General features: G+C 38.1%; 1 protein-coding gene across 9 annotated transcripts in view; it reads right to left on the reverse strand.

Annotated features, from left to right (window-relative positions):
- The window catches only part of abi1a (abl-interactor 1a), a 53,479-nt gene that overhangs the window by 30,591 nt on the left and 1,934 nt on the right, over positions 1 to 20,954 (reverse strand). For all 9 annotated transcript variants that reach the window (XM_055151224.1, XM_055151225.1, XM_055151223.1 and 6 more), the window contains exon 2: positions 5,941 to 6,108. In XM_055151224.1, the coding sequence (XP_055007199.1) occupies positions 5,941 to 6,108 (168 nt within the window). The remainder of the gene's footprint in view (positions 1 to 5,940; positions 6,109 to 20,954) is intronic.

Consider the following 20,954-nt stretch of genomic DNA (forward strand, 5'->3'; position numbering starts at 1 on the left):
CACATTACCTAGTATGAAAGTGGTGTGTGCGTCAGTGTTGGTGGTAGAGTGGAGGGGCCAATGGCGCTGATTGGCAGCCTTGGTTTGGTTCAGTCTGCCCCAGGGCAGCTGTGGCTACAATAGTAGCTTACCACCAGCAGGTATGGAGTGAAAGAATAATGCTCTGTAAAGCATCGTGTACAAAAAAGCACTATATAAAACTGAAGCTTTATTATTATTATTTCACCATCTTTGTGGCTTGGCAGATTTCTTACAAAATAGGTCCACAGATAGTGATAGATTTTTATCATAAATAAATTATATTATGCAAATATATTTTCCTGAAGGAAGGAATTGCAACACGATAACCAAGTCAAGTCCACCCAAGGACCAGTATGTATTCTGAATTACAAATGAAATCCAAACAAGTATACTGCAAACCTTCCCTAACCTGAAAAGCATATTGGATTGTAAAAAAAATAAATAAATAAATAAAATTAACTCAATACTTTTTCCAAAGCAAAGAAAAGTAGAGTAGAGGAGACCACCAGCACACAAAAGAAAGGGACCAAAATATACAGGCATGCAATGGTTACAGCAGAAGCCCACACTAACACATACACACGTTCATTTCCTGTTTGGACAAATGCCATTCCTGCTCTATGGGAGGTCACGGGGCCAACGCAACTCTGGAATGTACATGTGTAGTTCTATACTGTCAGATGATGCTCCAGAGGAACAGAAATGAAACAAAGCAAGCGAATGAAGTGACACAGAATGCAGATTGAGGATAGATCTGATAAGACTGTTGTGTAATGTAACTATAACTAAGCCCACAGCTAAGGCAGCAGTCCAGATAGAAGCTGCTATGGAATACATGTGAACTAGGGCTGCAAAATTAAAACAACATTTGGATTAGAATGATACTTTAGTCATTATAAATCAGAAATAGGGGTGAAATATTTCTATTCTTTTATGTTCTTCAACTGTGCACAATGGAATTTCCTAATTGTGGGACAAATAAAGAAAGATACACCATCAGTACACACTGATTAAATACAGACTTCTGTTATAGATTGACATTAAGTGAATTTGTGATAGATTGCACTTGACTTATTTTTGAAAACAGGTCAGTCAGTGAATTTTGGGGCAGCACATACACAATACATGGAATGTACGCAGTGCTGTGGCCAGCAGGCTATCCAGTCAAATACATTATCATTTCCTCCTAGGCACTGCAATTTGATATTTCTAGATGTTAAATGATGATGTATGATGATTTATAGTGCAACATTGAATCCTACTGCAGTATGTTTTGCAATATTGCCATATACTGCACCAGGAGCTCTAAAAATCAATGAGTCTATATTGTGACACAACCTAAATCAGCAATCTGAACAATGACTGATTCATCAAGTAAAATTAGAAATTATTTTGTGTCTATTGTCCTGGCACAATTGTTGAACACTTGCAGTTACACAAGCAGTTCAACAGACTCATGAATATGCACAATATATAGTTAATATGCCTCATAACATGACATGCACCAGATTCTAGAAAATAAAGTTGAGGCAACAAATAATTCAAGTGTATCTGTCACACCTACATCTCATTGCAGTGGTTGCATCGATTATAAATCCAGGTAGTGCTGCTGATTTGATGTTTATAAATATATTTCATAACCATTTCATATATGCTCAAGTGCCATTTCCTTTATGAAACAAGCACCTCTCTACCGTGTCTCTGTAATGGGCTTTTAATGTGACTCTTTTCTCTTCCTTTGCCCTTACAAAGCTGGCTCTGTCTGCAGTCTCTTAGCAGCCACTTCACACACAGCGCTCGGTGGAAGCCCATCAGCCCTTGGGCCCCGAAGCTGGTGCCTCTGAAAGGAAGTGACAGCACGAGAGGTAACATGCAAACAAACACCTGACAATGCCAAGTTCTGCTGCCCTGGTGCACCTGCAACAGAGCACAAACAGTTCTGCTGCTGCAGGAGACCACTTGTCAACAACAAGAGCATAAAAGTTCAGAATAAAGCAACAGAAAAAGAAAAAACAATATATAAAGAACTTGCCATATAGAGGTACAACTGTGCAATTACTCAAATTCAAAATAGACTGAGATTCAGCCAATGACTTGCATAATGGAGGAGGGTATAGGCAAGCCTCCATCAGAAAAGATTGTTAGATTTAGATCTTTTTTTTCTTGACTTACAAATAATAACAATAGTAAACATTTTGAATTCAGTAAAACTTGTCAATAACTTAACACCCCTCTCATATGATGCTAATCTCTTTATTTCACTTCAGCAAATCTACCTAGAATAATAGTTTTGAACAACAACAAAAAAAACCAAAACAGGAAATTGTAAATATGTTCATTATTTTGAATCAGCTGATGGATCCGGAAGTGACAACTTCATTATGTTTGCACGACTAAAAATGTTGATTATTCAGTATTGTAAATATGAATAATATTACTGGGAGAATTTCTCTATTCTGTCCAGTTGCAGTAATCTTAAGCTTTTTAAGATTGCTGCAACTGGACAGGATATAATATTTATATTTTATTCACTGTAAACTGTAATAATGATTCAAAATTGACTCTTACTACCCAAATTATTTTTCACAACAAAGTTCTTTATGACTGTAGTTTTGTGGTTTTGCTCCAGGTGTTGTGGGAAAGGATAAGCCCTGAAATCTTTTTTGTTTTTTAATAATTAAAGTCAAAATAAAATATTAATTCAATAGCCCTAATATGTGAATAGTTAATGAGAAATTCTAAAGTTGAGCAACAAATAGTTCAATAAAGCTCCACATGTGGACATAATCAAACAATTTCAAATCAGCCATAAGCTCCTAACCAATATTCTTGCTCAGTGACACAAACCAAGAGGACAAGTCAAGTGTCTATCTTTTAGGTGTGTAGGGATGACACTGTATTGTGTAATATAATTTTGTATTGTCATGTTTTGACACAGAGGAACTACGAAAGGCCACACCCTGATCAGTCTATGGGGTGGGGGTGAGAACAATGGGAACGGATTTGACTCTTCTGAACCACAGCACATGGAAAAAACACACCCACCTCCCTGAGCCAGCTTCACCAAAACTAACCATAGTCATAGTTTACTATTTAAGTTCCTCAGAACATGCAGGGCTAATTTCTATTACTCACATAAGCACAACCAGCCTTCCCCCTTAGGCTGGAACAATCTGTTAAAAGTAGCAAATTGCAATTTTTCTGACAAGCTTTGCGATTGTGATTAGATTTGTGATTTAATATTGTTCAGAGTTCACGCTTTTAATACATGCAAGAGAACTGACAAAAAGACTGCTATATGAAATCACAAACTAATGCATTCATTCATTCAAAACATTCTAAAGTACAGGGTTAGCAGTTTTTATGTAGAAAAAAACAGGATGTTTTGCTATTTGAGGAAATTATGGTACTTAAAAAACTGCCCCCTTTGCGATTTGTTAATTGTGTCTATTCAAATTGCAATTTTGATTTGATTGCTATTAAGCTAGCAGGCCTCCTTCCACTTGAAAACTAGACAAAGAGGTGTCTGATAAAAGAGGCGTTCAGGGTTTATCGAGCCATCATCTGCCAGCCCAGACTGCTAAATCATTCAGAAAGTGAGCAGACAAGTTATGCAAATGAGAGAAAAACACGAGCATAAGCACAAAGTTTGTCCCTGGAGCGCAGATCGTTGTCTGATGAAGTTAGTGTTTCAGATTTGAATCAGAAGAAAAGGAGAAAGACGTTTCCTTTGTTGACAGATTGCTAACCTGATGTGACTTTTCAGGAAGTGAGAAAGTTCCCAGGAATAAGACAAGACTGAGACACATGTGTGGGGAACAATAGGTGGATAATAAAGCTTCAGAATAGTGGAAACTTCATTGGTGTGTGTAATTAAAAATGCATCAGTTATAATAATGTTCCCAACTGATGGTTATTCAACAGGGTGGTTTCCAGTTTTTTTTATTACTTTGTTGTAACAGACTTTTCCTGAATCATCGATCATATTTAATGTTTTTAAATTTTGGGTAAAATGATTATTAACAAAAATATATAATCTGGAGTTCATATTTCCTGTGATGTGATTAGAAATAAGGGTTACATGGCCAAACAAAATAACAGAAGTTTCCATTTAAATTGTTGTAATGTGTTTCACAGAAATCAAACTTAGGAAGTTTAGTTAATGCAAATATAATCAAGATACAGTAAAATCCATAGTTGTTGGTATAGTCAAATTCACCCATTTTTCTTTTTGAATTAAATTGTTTATTTTTAATAACTATTAACATTTCAAAACTAAATACTATATCTTTGAATGGATAAAGGGTGTAAAGATGTTGCATATAACAGGAAGCCATGAGTATGTAAAAAAAAAAAAAAAAAAAAGCCAGATACTGAACTCTTCCTGGTGTGATTTTGGCAAGACAATGCACTCTCCAAGCTACATTCACTTTAGTCTCTTTTATCTAAATCCCCATGTCTAATTCTGTTTCATCAGCTTTTCCAACGCGGCCAGGAAGGTTGTCATGGCGATGAAGAGAAAGCTGCAGCAATGTGGCGACCTTGGCTCAGCCTGGAAATCTGAAGGAGTGCAAATATGCAGTTTCTTTGCTTGTCATCCCTCATCTCTTGTGAATCTACTACCTCTATTCATCTGACCTGTGGATGTCCCTAAAGAATGGACAAGAAACAAAGATATGAAAAGTCATATTACAAAACAAGGCTCTGATACGGTTTGCTGAATCATGTGTAGTTGTTAAGGTGCTGTATAGGCTTCCATCTGATGTGTCTGTTTGATTTGTCTGATCCCTTAATACCTTCATTGGATTACCTGCACATGGCAAGAGTCAAGTGAGGTAAATACTTTTGGCCTATATCATTGCAGGATAGATTTAGCTAATGTAAATAGGTGGGCTCAGTCAAGAGAGCAAATATCATTACCCTTAGAAGTTAACCCCATAAAGCCAACACGCCTTTCCAATAACTACAAACATTTGACAGCTCCTACTTTTCCACAACTAGAAAGAAGAACATTCAATAAATCTGTGATTAAAACTGAAATATGTAAACAAAGCTTGCATTGTCAGAGTTCATTCGGTGGTTAAATGGCTTGCAGCTAATTGCTAGCTTTCAATAAACCTTTGTACTTTTGATGCACTTTACATAACATAACTTAGTGAAGTAATGAATAGGAACAAAGACATTGCTCTAGTGACCTGAACATAAAGCATTTATCCAAATTAAAACAATGTAGTTTTTGCACGGAAACGCAAAGTGGGATATAAACATATCCAAAATTTTGTGATGTGGGTTTCAATTCTCAGGTCATGCGAAACCACTCTAATGAAAGCTAAGCCAGGAAAAATGTGATAACATGTAATAGGATGCATTAACTATTAACCATTAATTAAAGTAGTAAATGAAGCAAAGTAATTTTGCTCATTAAAAACAAAGCCCTTACCATGCTGACTTATTGAACTGCTGCTAGTGTTAGGCAAACCAACAACTGACTGCATGAATATGGACTTACAAAACAAATGATGGTATTACACAGAAAATTAGACAGAACATCTTCCCCATACAAGCTATGCAACACAAAATTAAACACACTATATAGACCTCTTGAATAAAACATAACAGGTCAGAAAACACACAATAGTCAGAGATTCAACTGTGCTTTTAGGATTCTGTTCAACTAAATGTAAAGGCACATAAATTGTATTTTTAAAAGTCACTAGGAAATCTCACCAAAACCTCTATGCAGTCACGTATTAGACCCCACTTGCACTTTTCTGTCTCACTACACAAACATTAGCTTTTCCAACATTCCACACAGACATCCTTGGCATAGACTGAAGAACCAATAAAGGAGTCATGGATACAGGCTGAACAATCCCCTGTACAAGGACCATTCCGCCTCTGCCCCATTCGTACTCGTACCTGGGAAATGTGGTTGATAGAAGACTCCATGCGGCGCAGCTGGGACGCCTGGATGTCCAAAAGCTGCAGCACATTGTTGGCTAAGGCATTGATCTGGTACGCCACGCTGGCCAAGGACTGCGTGGTGTAGGCTTTGGTCTCTTCCAGGGCCTTCCTCTTATCCTGGGCCTAGAGGGAGGAAAAAAGAGACACAAACATTAAAGTTGTGTAACAGAGATAAATAAAGGAAAAGTAGAGATGAGAGATAAATTAAATGGATCATATTACTATTGTTGGTTTAAAACAAAGCAAATGTGCAATAAATCTCAAAAGTGACAGTTCCATGGTTACATTTAGATTATTTTCCATCCCCCTTTACTACAACTACAATATATTACTGCAACCATTAAAACTTGTTACTACAAAATCTTAAGTGTGAAATACTACCACAAATATTACCACTACTTGCATACTATTTAAGTAATGTGAAAAAAAGCTTCTCGCTTCTGTTGTAGAGCACCATCACTGCTTATTTACTAGGGATGTAACAATAACCAATATCGTGATACCGTGTCGTCAAAGTTCTCACAATAATATCGTGGACCATCACAATATACTGAAAGTCTCTTTGCTTAAATGAAGAGTTATGGTGCAGCAATAGCTAAAACAAACAGAGGGAACTACATAGACCTTGATCCTTTGCTCCGTTTCAGTGTAGATTACAAGAACTTTTAAATTGCAGATCTTTGGATTAAGTCTTGTCAAGACATTTTAAGAGGAAAAAGTAGCATATTCAGTTTTGTTTGCCTCCACAAAATATTGCAATAAATATCATACCATGAGATATATATTGTGAAAATATTGTTAGATATTTGGATATTGTTACATCCCTAATCGTGTGCCTCCCCATCGTATCGTGAGCTTTCGCACGATATCGCAATACTAATAATCATACCGTAAGGTTCATACCGTGACGATATCATATCGTGAGACTTGGATATTGTTACACCCCTGTTATTTACTTATTCCTCTGGTCTACTGTTAACACAATGATGGAAGTGTGGCTGCCAATTTATCCAAATTATTAAACTCAAAATGCGGTTTTATAGTAATAGTAGGTTAGGACAGGTGTCTTGCCCAAGGACAGCAGTGAGTATATGTTACGAACTGGAATGAGTAAGAGCAGAACCACCAACTTTTCTTTTATATATATACAAATACACAACAGTACAGGTCATTCATAGTTTGGGGTCATGTTGGAAATAGGCCAATAGTGGCGTGAAGAGCTCCTCCCCAGTCATTCTCCAAATACCACTGTGGCCTGTGTGGATTTGGGATGACGCAAGAGTCCACCAGTGGTCAGGAGGGAGGCACAGTCCACAGCTGACATACTGTCCAGTCCAGCAAGCCCTCTCGTGTTTTCACAATGAGCACTGGACATTTGGGAGTCTTAAGAACAATAACAATATACTTTCATATTAGTTTTGTCACAATACTACAATTTCAAATGTATTTATACTTCAGATAACGATTATTAAAATGGTCAAAGGTAAGTTTTGTAGCCCTGTTAGGCAATTCATTTACAACCTGACTTTGATCACTAGCCATTTTCATTTCTCAATTCAAACTCAGCAGCTGCCAGTTGTTTGACCAGAACCTAAAAGATAAAAATGAAAAAAATCATCAGAGTTGGGTCTTTCAGAATTATCTTATATAATATTCCTTTCTAGTTCAGATATGGTGTCAAAAAAAACTCCAACATAGTCTAAAAATGCCATGTAAGCAGTAAATTAGCATCTATCCCAGCCTAAATTACGCAACACTCTGCAACTTCTGGCACCATCTCCAGTAATAACCCTCACTTTAGTCCCATCTTGTGCCACCATCACTCATTATATCCTGTGTAAAGTGACTACTGCTGAGCCCTTCTCCGGCCCCACCGCTTTAAACCATGTCACATCAAACGCACGGGGCCCAGATCAGAGCTCCAGCTCACGCCGCCATCTTTGATCTCGGCCTTCTCGTCCCTGTGTGCGCTCCACTCATAAAGAGCAGTCCAAAGAGCAGTCCAAAGAGCATTACCGCCCCGGGCCCCTGCACTGGCCTTTGATAAGCACAGAGCACGCGGGGGCCGGGGACATGATCAGAGCTGGTTAGAGAGAGTTAGGTGGAGGCTGGAGAGAAAGTCACATGGTCAGTAGAAACAAGGCAGACCCGAGTAAATACTGTATGAATGAGTGGCATATTTCGAGTCTAATGTAAGGGGCATAGTGGAATCAGTCTCTACTAGTTTTCTTCTCCTTATTCTGGTTTTCTGCCTCTTGACAATATATCTGTTCCAACTTCGGAATTTCTAATATTGTAGGATATCGTACTGGCCATATATTGAAAATTAACTTGATATTTAACCTGCTCCAGTGTCTCTATGTGCCAGTTAAGGATGTCAAGATTATATATGGTTAACAGCTAACACTGATTATTTCAAATCACAATAGAATCATAAAAACTTGTGAGAAGCAAAAATAAAACATAAGTAATTTCATTTCGATCTAAACTCCAAAAACGCAAACCTACATGTACAGCACTGTTTTTAGTCCAGCTGTTTATGTTACACTAACTTAACTCACATTCAGAAAGTTTGATTTTGTAAACCTGGTCACATACTACGGGAACTGATCTATTAGACAATGTGAAACGACACTGTTTTGATAGTGTCAGTAATAGTAGATAATTGTTAAATCGTGATGTTTCTTGAGAGAATGGACAAGTAATCCTAAAGCACGTGTGCAGGATTTTTTAAATTCTGGCTTTAAATCGTCGATCTTGGGAATCGTTGACAACACAGAATGTATAGCTCTTCGCTGATTGGCTGGTGCCCGAACTTGCACTTCCGGGGTTTTGCGAACTGTCTATTGTATTTTGATTCCTGACTTAGTCGCTGGAGAGAAATGAAATTGAGCGGAGGCAGTAGGTGGCGCCAGCCTGGCTAGCAGGATCAGAGAAAGCATTACAAAATATGAAAAAAGAGTTAATCTGCACAACTTATGCTCTAAAAATTGTAAAAGAAAAAAATGAATAAAAATAACCAGATGAATCTTGGTCTAATTTGTCTTCACTTCCTGGTTCTAAATATACCCAACGTATTAACCAGAATTCAACTTCATGTCCACGTTTTAGATGATTATGATGATTTTGTTTCATGTGTAATAAACTTGCCTAAGTGCATTATGTGAGGTCAGCAGTGGATATGTAAACAGATGTGGTTCTATCTTAGCCACTCGTGTCCGCACTTGACGTTCGAGTATTGGGGTCAAATGTGCACAAATCCCTCAACTAGCCAGATTTGTAACTCAAGAGCTCTCGAATCAGAAGTGACAGCAGGGGATAGAAGAGCTCAACTAGAACAAGACAACTGACACGGAAGGTTATCGCAAAACAAACATTTTAGCCACAATATATCTGGAGAACAAAACACATGTATATTTTGTTTAACTTTGACTAAGAATTACTTGGCAAATAAGAAAATGTTATGCACAGTTTAACTAAGAGAACAAAAAGTGCACATTACTTTAGTTTCTATCAACTTTATACACACATTTTCTGCACTAGTGGCACATATCCTTGTCACAGGCAATCTTTAGTCATACTGTGTGGTCAACCCCAGACTACATGTGATTTTTCCACAAGAAAACATGACCCTAAACATAGCCAGTAACGTCAGTCCTTAAAGGTCCTATATTACACAAAACTGCCTCTTATGAGCCGTTAGCCACGTTAGAATGCTGTTACTACCTCAAAAACATACCAGGGATTGTGTTTTTGTTTCATACACACATGTTTGAGTAACCTTTTATTATTAGTCTGTTTACATCTCCAAAGCTCAAAATGCTCTTTTCCACCTTGTGATGTTATATAGTGGTAGTTTACGAGTTAATAGCTACATTTTACCTTTAGTTCAGTAGAGAGGCAATTCCAGAACTGAAGTAAGGAGTGTTTTCTGTTTGAGAGAAGAACTCAGCCTAAGTATGCAGGGTTTCTGTGTTAAACATGTGTGAATGAAACAAAACAACTCATAGTATGTTTTTGAGGAAACAAAAAAATAGCATAATTTGTGCCCTTTAATCTACACAGAGTACAGATTCACACATACACTCTGACAGCTAGTAGTGAATAAAGAAAAAAGGGAAGGCTCTTATAGGACATGTCTCAAATATCAGTGGCAAATCCCTGCCATACTCTACACACTGTCAGCACCTTGTTTAGGCTCCACAGCTAATCACATGGTAGCACAGATCGGAGGAAAACTCACAAGTGGCTAGCAAAGTAATAGCTCTAATTATGCTTTTAGCACTTTTCCACTTTGCTTCACTTTGAGGTCAATCGCCTTTTGCTAATGCTGCAACATTCCCAAGCCCCAAACCACAGCCGTATGGGGCAATTTACACCCAAAGAAGTGGTTGGAGGGCTTACACTTACAAATAAGTTATTGCAAAACATAGGTGTGTGGAAAACAAAGGTTGGATGAGACAAAAGCTTAAACAGACTTAGGAGCCAATGGATGGATGGTCGCTCATCTGCTTCACTATGAACTGGAGATGTTGCTTTGCCTGTAATGTTCCTCAGTATGACATGACACATATCTATCCACATGGAGACAAGCAGATGGCGCAAATATATTTTTGGTCAATTTATATATGAATCAGTGCAATTGACTGCTCAGTTAAATTGATATGAAATTAACAACTTTAATCTGAGTTTTATTTTAACACAACCAGACCAGAAAGAACTGTCTTAACTGGAACCACAACAGGGGAGATGATTTGTGCTGTTAAAGTCTCTCACACATAAAATTACAGGCACAAATGAGCTAGCATCAGCCAACAGTCATAGTTAGTCACTCTCACCTTTTTTGTTGAAAATCATGCCTAAACAGAACCATGGATGCTTGTATTGATCTCAGATTTCTGCAAATACTTAAAATTTATTTTGGACTTTTCTCTTGAGTTAAGGCAATCCAAAACTTATGAACCGCTATTGTTTTTCCTTTGTAAATGCTAAAAATTCCACCATAGGCATACATGAAGAACCTTCCCAGCGTGATGTCACTGCAAAGTATCAATGGCATATCAAGGAACATTCCAATTAAGCATTAATATCTCCATAGAGACAAGCTGTAACCTTCACTGCCAGCTCAGTCCTTGTTATCTTAACCTATGTCAGAGGTATAATACTCCCTACAGTGGAAGCATACATACACTTTGCCAGCATTAGAACTCCAGTCTTATGCCTCTTCTTCCAACACTTGTAACTTCAATTCAAACATTACTTTCAAAAAATAATACATTTGGAGACATGTTTTTGAGTCATATATAATGCAATCCGGTAACTAGATTATTAAAGTAACAACATAAATATTGCAAAAATACCCATTTCAAAGTGCAGTCAATGTGTGTACGTTTCTTGGTGAGAGACACAACAATAGTAAGTTATGTCAGGTACAAAAATCAAAGAGTAAGGAATAAATACGTTCAGCAGGCCAAACTGCTTCCCAGCAAATTGTGAGTCAGAGTTCTGAATTTAGGTAGGGAGTGTCTGTCACACGATAAGGCTAGTTTTGAGGGAAGACTCTGAATCACTCAACTAGAAAAATAAATCCTATATTTTGCACATCCAGTCCTGCGGGGTTGGTAACAGTGTACCATTACCAAAGAGCTACTATCATGTCCCAGCCAGTGTGCGCTCCAACAGGGTACAGGGAAAAAGGAGGGGGTTGTGACTGGAATACATGCACATGAGGGGAAGTGGGCACTATGAGTAACACATATGATCGATGATGAGTAACAAGGAAACTGAGGCCAACTTTGTACTGCAGAAAATATTAGGCAACATCCAAGTATAGAGCTAGTCCTGATTTAGCCTTGTACTAGTAGGAATGTAACAATAACAGAAACATTGTGATATCGTATCATCAAAGTTCTCATATTAATATTGTGGATCATCACAATATATCGAATTACAAGTCTCTTTGCTTAAATTAAGAGTTATGGTGCAGCAACAGCTAAAAAAGTCAGAGGGAACTACATAGACCATGATCATTTGCTCCATTTCAGTGTCTACAAGAAGAAATAACAGTTCTAAGCACTTTTAAGTCTTAGTTCTTTGGACTAAGTCTTGTCGAGGCATTTTAAGAGGAAAAAGTCACATATTCACAGTTTTAGCTGTCTCGTCTCTGCAAAATATCACAATATATATCATACTGTGGGTTGTATATCATGAACGTATCGTACAGAGAGATTTGGATATTGTTACATCCCTAATAGTGAGCCTCCCCACCTTTCTCACAATATCGCAGTAAATATCATACTGTGAGGTTCATATCATGAGGATATCGTATTGTGAGACTTGGATATCGTTACACCTCTAAACCATTAGCACCTCCAAGAAAGGCAGTTTGTGCAAGTAGTTGGGCAAGTATTTGACTACTGAGCTGAAGGCAGTTCAAATTCCACTCTTGACATAAACATCACTGGTAGAGTAATCTGCACATACTGGTCTATGAATATGTGTGTGTGAATGGGTGAGTGGTTCTTTGATGTAACACAAAGTCATATTATTGCATTGTGAGTATCGAATCATGAGGGACCCTGTGCTGTGATTCCCAACCAATAGATGTTTTATCTACAACCACAATTAATTTAAAACATTATTACATTTTTTTTTTTCATGAGATAATTTATTCTTGACCAATTCAAAATAATCTTGCCACTGTAACACCAACAACAACACAACCCAGCCTTGGCTTGGTGTGCCCATTCACTATGGCAGAATTACATGTGTGATCTCTCTACATATGATCTGGCTTTCTTTTCTCTGTAGTGTAAACAAGATGGCCCCAGAAGCTGACGGATTTCCAATGACTCATCCCCTTTGGAATCGATCCACAGCTTCAGTAACAAGACAAAAATGCGGCTTCTTTTAACAAGGATTATCCGAAAGCCTGGAGTGTAACAGTCTACATGAGTCCAAGTATAGAATCTCCATTTTGTTCTGACAGTTTCACAACGCTACTCATCCTGCCCTGTACATCTGACTAGCACATTTGTTTACACTATCCCACTTGTCTAGAGGGGAAATGCGCTGGGGAAAAAAAAAAAAAAACTCTTTCTGGAATGTTAGGAATTCTCCCAACATGTCATGTACGGAACAGTTACAAGTGTTGCTGGGCACCAAAGTCCAAGGATGAGCAGGAGAAAGATAAACATTTTAGCAAGTCGAAGTGACCAGAATAGCATAACATCCAACCGTATATTTTGTGACTTCAACCGCAGGAATGTAACCTATGACGATGGTTGATTTTAAAGTGTGAAGTGTATAAGGGAAGGTGGTACAGCTCAAATAGGGCTTAGCAATGTGTGAAGTATTGACCGCTAAGACAAGTAGGGCATGGCACGGTGGGTTTATCGATGAGGCTTGCAGTTCACTGGGAGAAAGGTCAGAGCTAACAAATGAAGGGACTATTTTTACAGTAAACTAATGAGGGCTATTGTGCAATTTGTTCCAAGTGATGGTTAATAATAAGCATAATTAATTTTCAGGAAGTTCTGGTCAAAATTTATTGTGTGTAACTAATTATTGTTTTTTTATTTATGGTCACAGAGTGGTTACTGCTCAAGACTGGCTCCACTCAAAAAAGGTTATGGGTTAAATTTTCAGGATGTGTGGAATTACTGTGCCCTGCTAGCATTGTGGTTCTCAACAGGGAGAACCAACAGGGGAAGCACCACCAGACAGACACAGCAATACATACATACATAAAAAAAAAAAAAAAATCATTCTAAACATGTAGCCCCTAGCTCAAAGGATAAACCCCCAAACTGCAATTTATAACTCTACTGAATGCTTATGTTTCCCAGTATAGCAACTAAGAGCCAGGAAATCATATAGTTTCAGGGGCGAATGAGATGTATGAGATGCAGAATCCATTTGATGTTAAAAGGGAAAAGGTCCAATACACAACACCAATCTCGAAACCATCTCTTCAGGCTGGTCACATAACTGTATATCTTACAAATTTCTATACCAAAATCTAGAGATCAAATGATATGTTTTTTTCCCATGACTTGTGCTGATACTGATGTTTAGAATCAAAAGAATGGCCCGACAAACTCATCTACAATCTTGTTTTATAAACTAGATAGAGCAGTGTAGTCACATTTTTGTAGTACACTCTTTGGACTGGAATGTTCAAATAAAGATTTATGCAAATATTCATTATGCATATTTAGACAGCTGGTTGGGCCAAACTAAATAACTGCCTATGCAGGAAATTGAAGACCGATACATGAAAAGTATCGGCCCAATATGCCAATCATTATTGGTCTACCTCTAGCAAAACCAAACTCGACTAAACACAAAACAACAAACAGCATTGGTAAGAACATTTTGGGGAGATGTGGCATGGAAACAAAGTTCCAGTCCTCAAATCATTAAACATCACCTAGCTTTCCTGGCAATAGACAACCAAATTCATTCATAAGACCCCATGCCCCAGAGGGCAGATGGCGGGGGCCAGGAGGTGCAACTCACCTTGAAGACATTCCAGTTCCCAATCACAAGTCAAGTCAATAGATAGAAAGAGCCCCTCTGCACATGAAACCAGCCTATTAACCTTTCTACAGAGCTTTAGAATGGGCTCAGCCAGGCTGAAAATCAGTTAGTGGAAAGGTAGAATTCTTTGGTGTATTGGCTGCCATTTGTTTTAGTGGGTCACACTGACACAGGGACAGTGCAGGTGGTCTGGTCAGAATATACTCTCTGGCCAAAGCTGCACTTATTGTTTAGCTATCATCTTATGAGTGGATAGGATAGGTTCAAATTGCAATTTAAATTCTATTGTAATGAATTATACAGCTTAATATACAGTAGATAGTCAGGATACATCTTTTAGTCCTGGTTTGAGCCCATGTTTAGTCCTGTTCTAATTTTGGTTTAGTCTTGATCTAGTTCAGCCTTAGTTCTGGGGTTAGTCCTAGTTAAGTCCTGATTTTGATGTCGTCTATGTGCAAGTGTGAACACACCCTTACTGTAATAACGCTATTACGTACCCAGTAGAAGAGGCTACCTGGTGTGAAAGATGAATGAGCTGGTGGGGCATCTGAAAAAATCCAGACTTCTGTATTGGGAAAAATAGGACTCTCTACTGAGACAGGAAATGAAGAGACAAACTCAGAAAGTAGCAAATAAAACTAAATCCATCTCCCCTCCAGTAACTCTTAACTCTTGTCTCCAGGGAAACAGCACATGCACAGTAAAAGAAGTTAAGACGACAAAAGATTTTATCTAGCTTCTTTATCATTATTACAATAGGTTTTCATATGTCTCAGTTTAATCATATGGTGGGCTGTAGATGACGTATGCGGGGGGCTAATTAAAAAGTGTCCATGTTGCTAGCTCAGCAGGTGGAGTCAGAAGCGCTGGTTCTGACCTTTTAGCTGCATGTGCTTCATTTTTCTCTTTTCCTTGTATTGTTGATCAAACAGGAAAGAGCAATTAGAGAGAATGTCGTTCCACACAGAGGAAAAGAGAAGGTGATACAGTGAGAAGGGTGCTCCATATGTAAAATGACAGAACACAGCTAAATAATGTCTGTTCTTTAAATGACAGTATACTGAAAACTATTACAAAGGAATTAGCAGCATCCATACATACAATAGACACACACAGAATTTCCTCTTTGGTTTGCTAACAAAGCAGTCATGGCAAAGTTTTTATTTTCACCATATGACTGAGCTAACTAGACAAGCTTCTCTTCCATTGCAATGAAGCCGCTGCTTAATTTCTGAAATGCCAAACCCCAAAGTAGAATGTTAAACTTGATGAAAGATTTTTAATCCACAGAAGCAATAGAGAATATCCAAAAATATGTCAAAAAGATCCTGATCTTGTGAAATAAGAGTCTAATCTATGCCCTGATGAAGTAGCCTGATTCATCAGCCGGTTTCACTTCGTAGAACCAGTCTGACCTAGCAGTGTTAGAATTCATTCGCTCGACGGTAGGCCAGTACTTTTTATCATTTAACCAATCACTGCTATTTGGTAGTCACGTATGTAATGAGCCGCTAACGGGGCTAACTGGTATATTAAACTTTTCCCAAATCCCGTAGGAAGAAGGACAATAACGTTTTTCCCCTTGATGAAATTCACCAAACATTCTCTTTGTTCTGGCTGTAAGTCCTCAATCTCGGGAATCGTTGCCAACACAGAATGTATGTCTCTTCGCTGATTGGCTGGTGCCTGGACTTGCACCTCCAGGATTTTTGCGAACCGTCTATTGTATTTTGATTCCTGACCTAGTTGCTGGAGAGAAATTTAATTGAGCGGAGGCACTAAGTGGCGCCAGCCTGGCTACTGATGAAGACCATCATTTTAATCTAATTAGTCATGTGGTAATAAAGGCTTTTGAATAACTTTTTGAATCTTTTTTTTTCTTCAACTTTGTATTTGAGACTGTCCTTTTGGTAATCTTCAGTGTAGGGACAAATTTTGCACAACACATCAGTAGTACTCCTCTGATGAGTCAGTACTATATTAATACACCAATTGGTCATAATTACACCTGCCCCACTGGCTGTCATCAAATGTTTTTTTTTAATTTTTTATAATAAAGCACGATCAATGGACAGTATCTCAGGGATAGTTTGAGAACACACTATAGAAAACTGTATTTTTACATTAACATAAGCTTTCACTCAATCAGAAAATGTTCATGACCACGTACAGCAGTAAGCATAACCTGGTCCACTGCATTCAACTACCTTCTAATAGGAGTTTCAAAAGTTTCTAGAATTACTACTTGCTTCATTCACCTGTCCTCCATCTTCCAAGAACCAGCTGGCCTACTTTGCATATCACCTGTCCTTGTCACTGCAGGTCAAACCGCACTTGACTTGCACAGAATAAAAACTGAATACATAAATACGAAAGTGTGGCGGGTTCTTTCTATTGCCTATGCAGGCTCAACTTAAGGGCCATTTCCTGAGCGACAGCTGATTTTAAACTTAGCACATTAAACAGGAAACATAACTTTGGCCCCGTCAGTACAAGATAATATACTCCCTGGGACAGTATGAAGAAAGCAGAAGAGGAAGGTTCCTTAGCTAAACATTGGCAGCAGCAGTGGAGTCTGACAGGAGGAACAGGGCTGGTTGTAAAGGCATGTCAGCTCAAGCCGGGGCACGTTCATATGGGTTCAGCACTAGTCTTATGTGAGAGCGTGAGACCTATCTGAAGTAGACAGAAAGCAGCAGGCTTATGAAAATGTGCAGTTAGCTTGACACTTTAGAGATTTAAATATGGTGATTATAATAAAAGGAATATGAGGACAGAACCATAAGTTAGACGGAGCTGTAAGTAGAATTTTTGAATGGATTTAACTTCAAAGCACCCTAAAATAAGCTGTTCTTGAATGAAAATATATGTCACACTAGTAAAACATTGTGGTATCAAAACATCACATAAGGATTTTACAGATAAAATACATCATATCAATACATATATACGGACAAGGTATCAAAAGTAGGGATTTAACAATAACCAAAATATCATGATATTGTCAAAACTCTCACAATCATATTGTGGGGTCAATCATTCATTGTTATGGTCCCATAACAGCTAAAAAAAAACAAAAAAAAACAGGGTAAACTACATAGACCATGACCTTTTGCTCTGTTCCAGTGCAGATTACATGAAGAAATAACAGTTCTATATTTTTAACAATATCAAAGTTTTATCAGTTCTTAAAATATATTGTTTATAGGGATGTAACAATAACCGAAATATCGTAATATCGTATTGTCAAAGTTCTCACAATAATATCGTGGATCATCAGAATACATCGAATTACAAGTCTCTTTGCTTAAATTAAGAGTCATGGTGCAGCAATAGCTAAAAAAAAAAAAAGACTGAGGCAACTACATAGACCATGATCCTTTGCTCCATTTCAGTGCAAACTATATGATGAAATAACAGTTCTAAGCACTTTTAAGTCTTAGTTCTTTGGATTATGTCTTGTCAAGGCATTTTAAGAGGAAAAAGTAGTAGTATTAGCCTCCATAAAATATTGCAATAAATATCGTACCATGAGATGTATATATATATATATATATATATAAGAGATTTGGATATTGTTACATCCCTAATCGTGAGACTCCCCACCATATCATGAGCTTTCCCATGATATCGCAGGAAATATCGTACCGTGAGGTTCATACCGTGATGATATTGTATCATGAGACTTGGATATCATTACATCCCTAACTGTTTATATTTTAGTTTATTTAAGGTCCAATCATGTCATCCTCGCACTTTTTTTGGATTGCTAGGATTATAAAGTGTTTTTTGAAGTTCCATGAGCACACTCTTCCTCTTCAGTTTTGCTGATTAGAACAGCTGCAGCAAACACCCACATCCATGGTTTCAATGAAGTGTCAATGCAAACTAAAGTACAGTAATCGTATCGGCATTGGATCGATACCACAATACTTGTCATAGTTTTGCTTGGAACTGCCTCAAATTACTAGCCTATATGACAATGCGATGCCCTAAGTTCAGAGAACTAGAAACTTTTGTTTAGTTTATTTCAAAATATGCATTTCAAACAGCACTATTTATCACAGTGTTTATTTCACAGACATGTGCTCTTTACATAGTCCAAATAAAACTATGCTAGTGCTAGTTAAGGTTATGGTGTTTTATTTCTATATATGTTTTGAATGTAAAGTGATGTTATGCCAAAAATACTAATCTAACAATTAATGCACAAAATGTATAGGGAAAGGCTTGATTGTTTTTTTGTTTTTTTTAAACTGCATTGTACATTGGATTTAGAAACAGTAGTGGAACAGTCTGCCTTGCATTTAAATATCATCTGAGGACAAGGAGGAGGAAAACTAAATTAAAGCCGCAAGCGGCGTCGAACGGCCCTCGCCCGCCGCGCCCGCCGCGCCCGCGAACGCCGCGCCCGCGAACGCCGCGCCCGCGAACGCCGTGCCCGCAAATAGTGTGCCCAGCCAACACCATACCGTAAACGCTGTGTCCGCAAACTCTGTGCCTGCAAATGGCAAAATGAGATAGTACGCCTTTAGATGTTCTTTGCACCCCCTGCTGGCCAACCTTGAAAAATTCCCATGTCAGCAATATATGTTTTTTCTTCTAGTCATTAATAGAATTTAATTCCCAAATTTGGTGCAGATCCGGCAATGTTGAGGTTTCATGTCTATGGTAGGGGGCGCTATAGTGTTTTTTCATATGTTTTATAGTGTATTATATTCAGACTGAGATCACACATTAGTGATTCAAATTTCAACATGATCGGACTAAGTATGTGTGAACAGGAGCAAATAATGTCACCTTGAAATTCGCCAAAACTTTGACCAAATTTTGCAGCTTCGCCGAACGTAAACCGTGACAGTTATCAAAAAAAATCAGCTAACTTTAGATGTTCCACTTCTCTAGATGATGTACGGTGATTTTCAGCCCTGTGGGTGAAGCGCCTTCAGAGGAGTTCGTTCAAACGCAATGTGAACCAAAATGCGGACTGAAACTTCAATCCAAGATGGCCGCCTTCTGGTTTGTCAGGGGGCGTGGCCATAATAACATTTTTTGTTTGTCTTGACATGACAAATGTATGTAGCGAATTTCATGGCTCTATGACAAAGTTGACCGGGACGTATCCCATAGGAGCCAAATTTTTGAGTCTTTGCACCCCTGCTGGCCAACAGTGAAAATGGTATCATGTCCATAATATAATTTTTTGCTCGTAATCATGCATAGAATTTAATTCCCAAATTTGGTGCAGATCTGACTATGTTGACGTTTCATGTCTATGGTAGGGGGCGCTATAGTGTTCACTTTTCATATGTTTTATAGTGTATTATATTCGGACTGAGATCACACATTAGTGATTCAAATTTCAGCATGATGGGACTAAGCATGTGCGTGTAATATATTTTTTTCTATTTTTGGGAGGAGTTTTAGCGCCTCTGCTGGCCAACAGTGAAAAATTCGCCATGTCCATAATATACTTTTTTGCTCGTAATTATGCATAGAATGTAATTCCCAAATTTGGTGCAGATCTGATAATGTTGACTTTCAAGTCTATGGTAGGGGGCGCTATAGTGTTTTTTCATATGTTTTATAGTGTATTATATTCAGACTGAGATCACACATTAGTGATTCAAATTTCAACACGATCGGACTAAGTCTGTGGGAACAGGAGCAAATAATGTCACCTTGAAATTCGCCAAAAGTTTGACCAAATTTTGCGGCTTCGCCGCACGAAAACCGTGACAGTTATCAAAAAAAATCAGCTAATTTGAGATGTTCCACTTGTCTAGATGATGTACGGTGATTTTCAGTCCTGTGGGTGAAGCACCTTCAGAGGAGTTCGTTCAAACACAACGTCAGCGAAAACGCGGACTCAAATTTCAATCCAAGATGGCCGCCTTCTGGTTTGTCAGGGGGCGTGGCCATAATAACATTTTTTGTTTGTCTTGACAGGACGAATGTGTGTACCGAATTTCGTGCTCTACGACAAAGTTGACGTCGGGACGTCTCCCATAGGCGCAATGTATTTTGACTTTTCGAGGTGGCGCTGTGTCGCCATTTTTTTATGCCCGTGCACGAAACCTATATTTTATCGAATTTTTCACCACTTCTGAATTTTGGGCAAAGTTTGGTGAGTTTTTGAACGTGTTTAGGGGGTCAAATTAGAGCTCAAAGAGCAGAAGAATAATAATAATAATAATAATAATAATAATAATAATAATAATTCGAGCAAAAACAATATATCCGAAAACATTAGAACAACATATTATACGTTTTTTGAAAGCTCTCGACCTTCCCCACGTCACCGTGGGGTCATTGGTGAGTGACGGGCACTGACGCGCTCGTCATTCGCCATCTCGTCGAGGTCACCCATCGCCTTCCATTGACTTCCATTCATTTTAGCAGTAGTAAATATGAGCCAGGCCTTGGGC

This window comes from Boleophthalmus pectinirostris, unplaced genomic scaffold (genome assembly GCF_026225935.1).
Source record: "Boleophthalmus pectinirostris isolate CB_2022bp ecotype Guang Dong unplaced genomic scaffold, ASM2622593v1 HiC_scaffold_15, whole genome shotgun sequence".
Taxonomy (NCBI): Eukaryota; Metazoa; Chordata; class Actinopteri; order Gobiiformes; family Gobiidae; genus Boleophthalmus; species Boleophthalmus pectinirostris.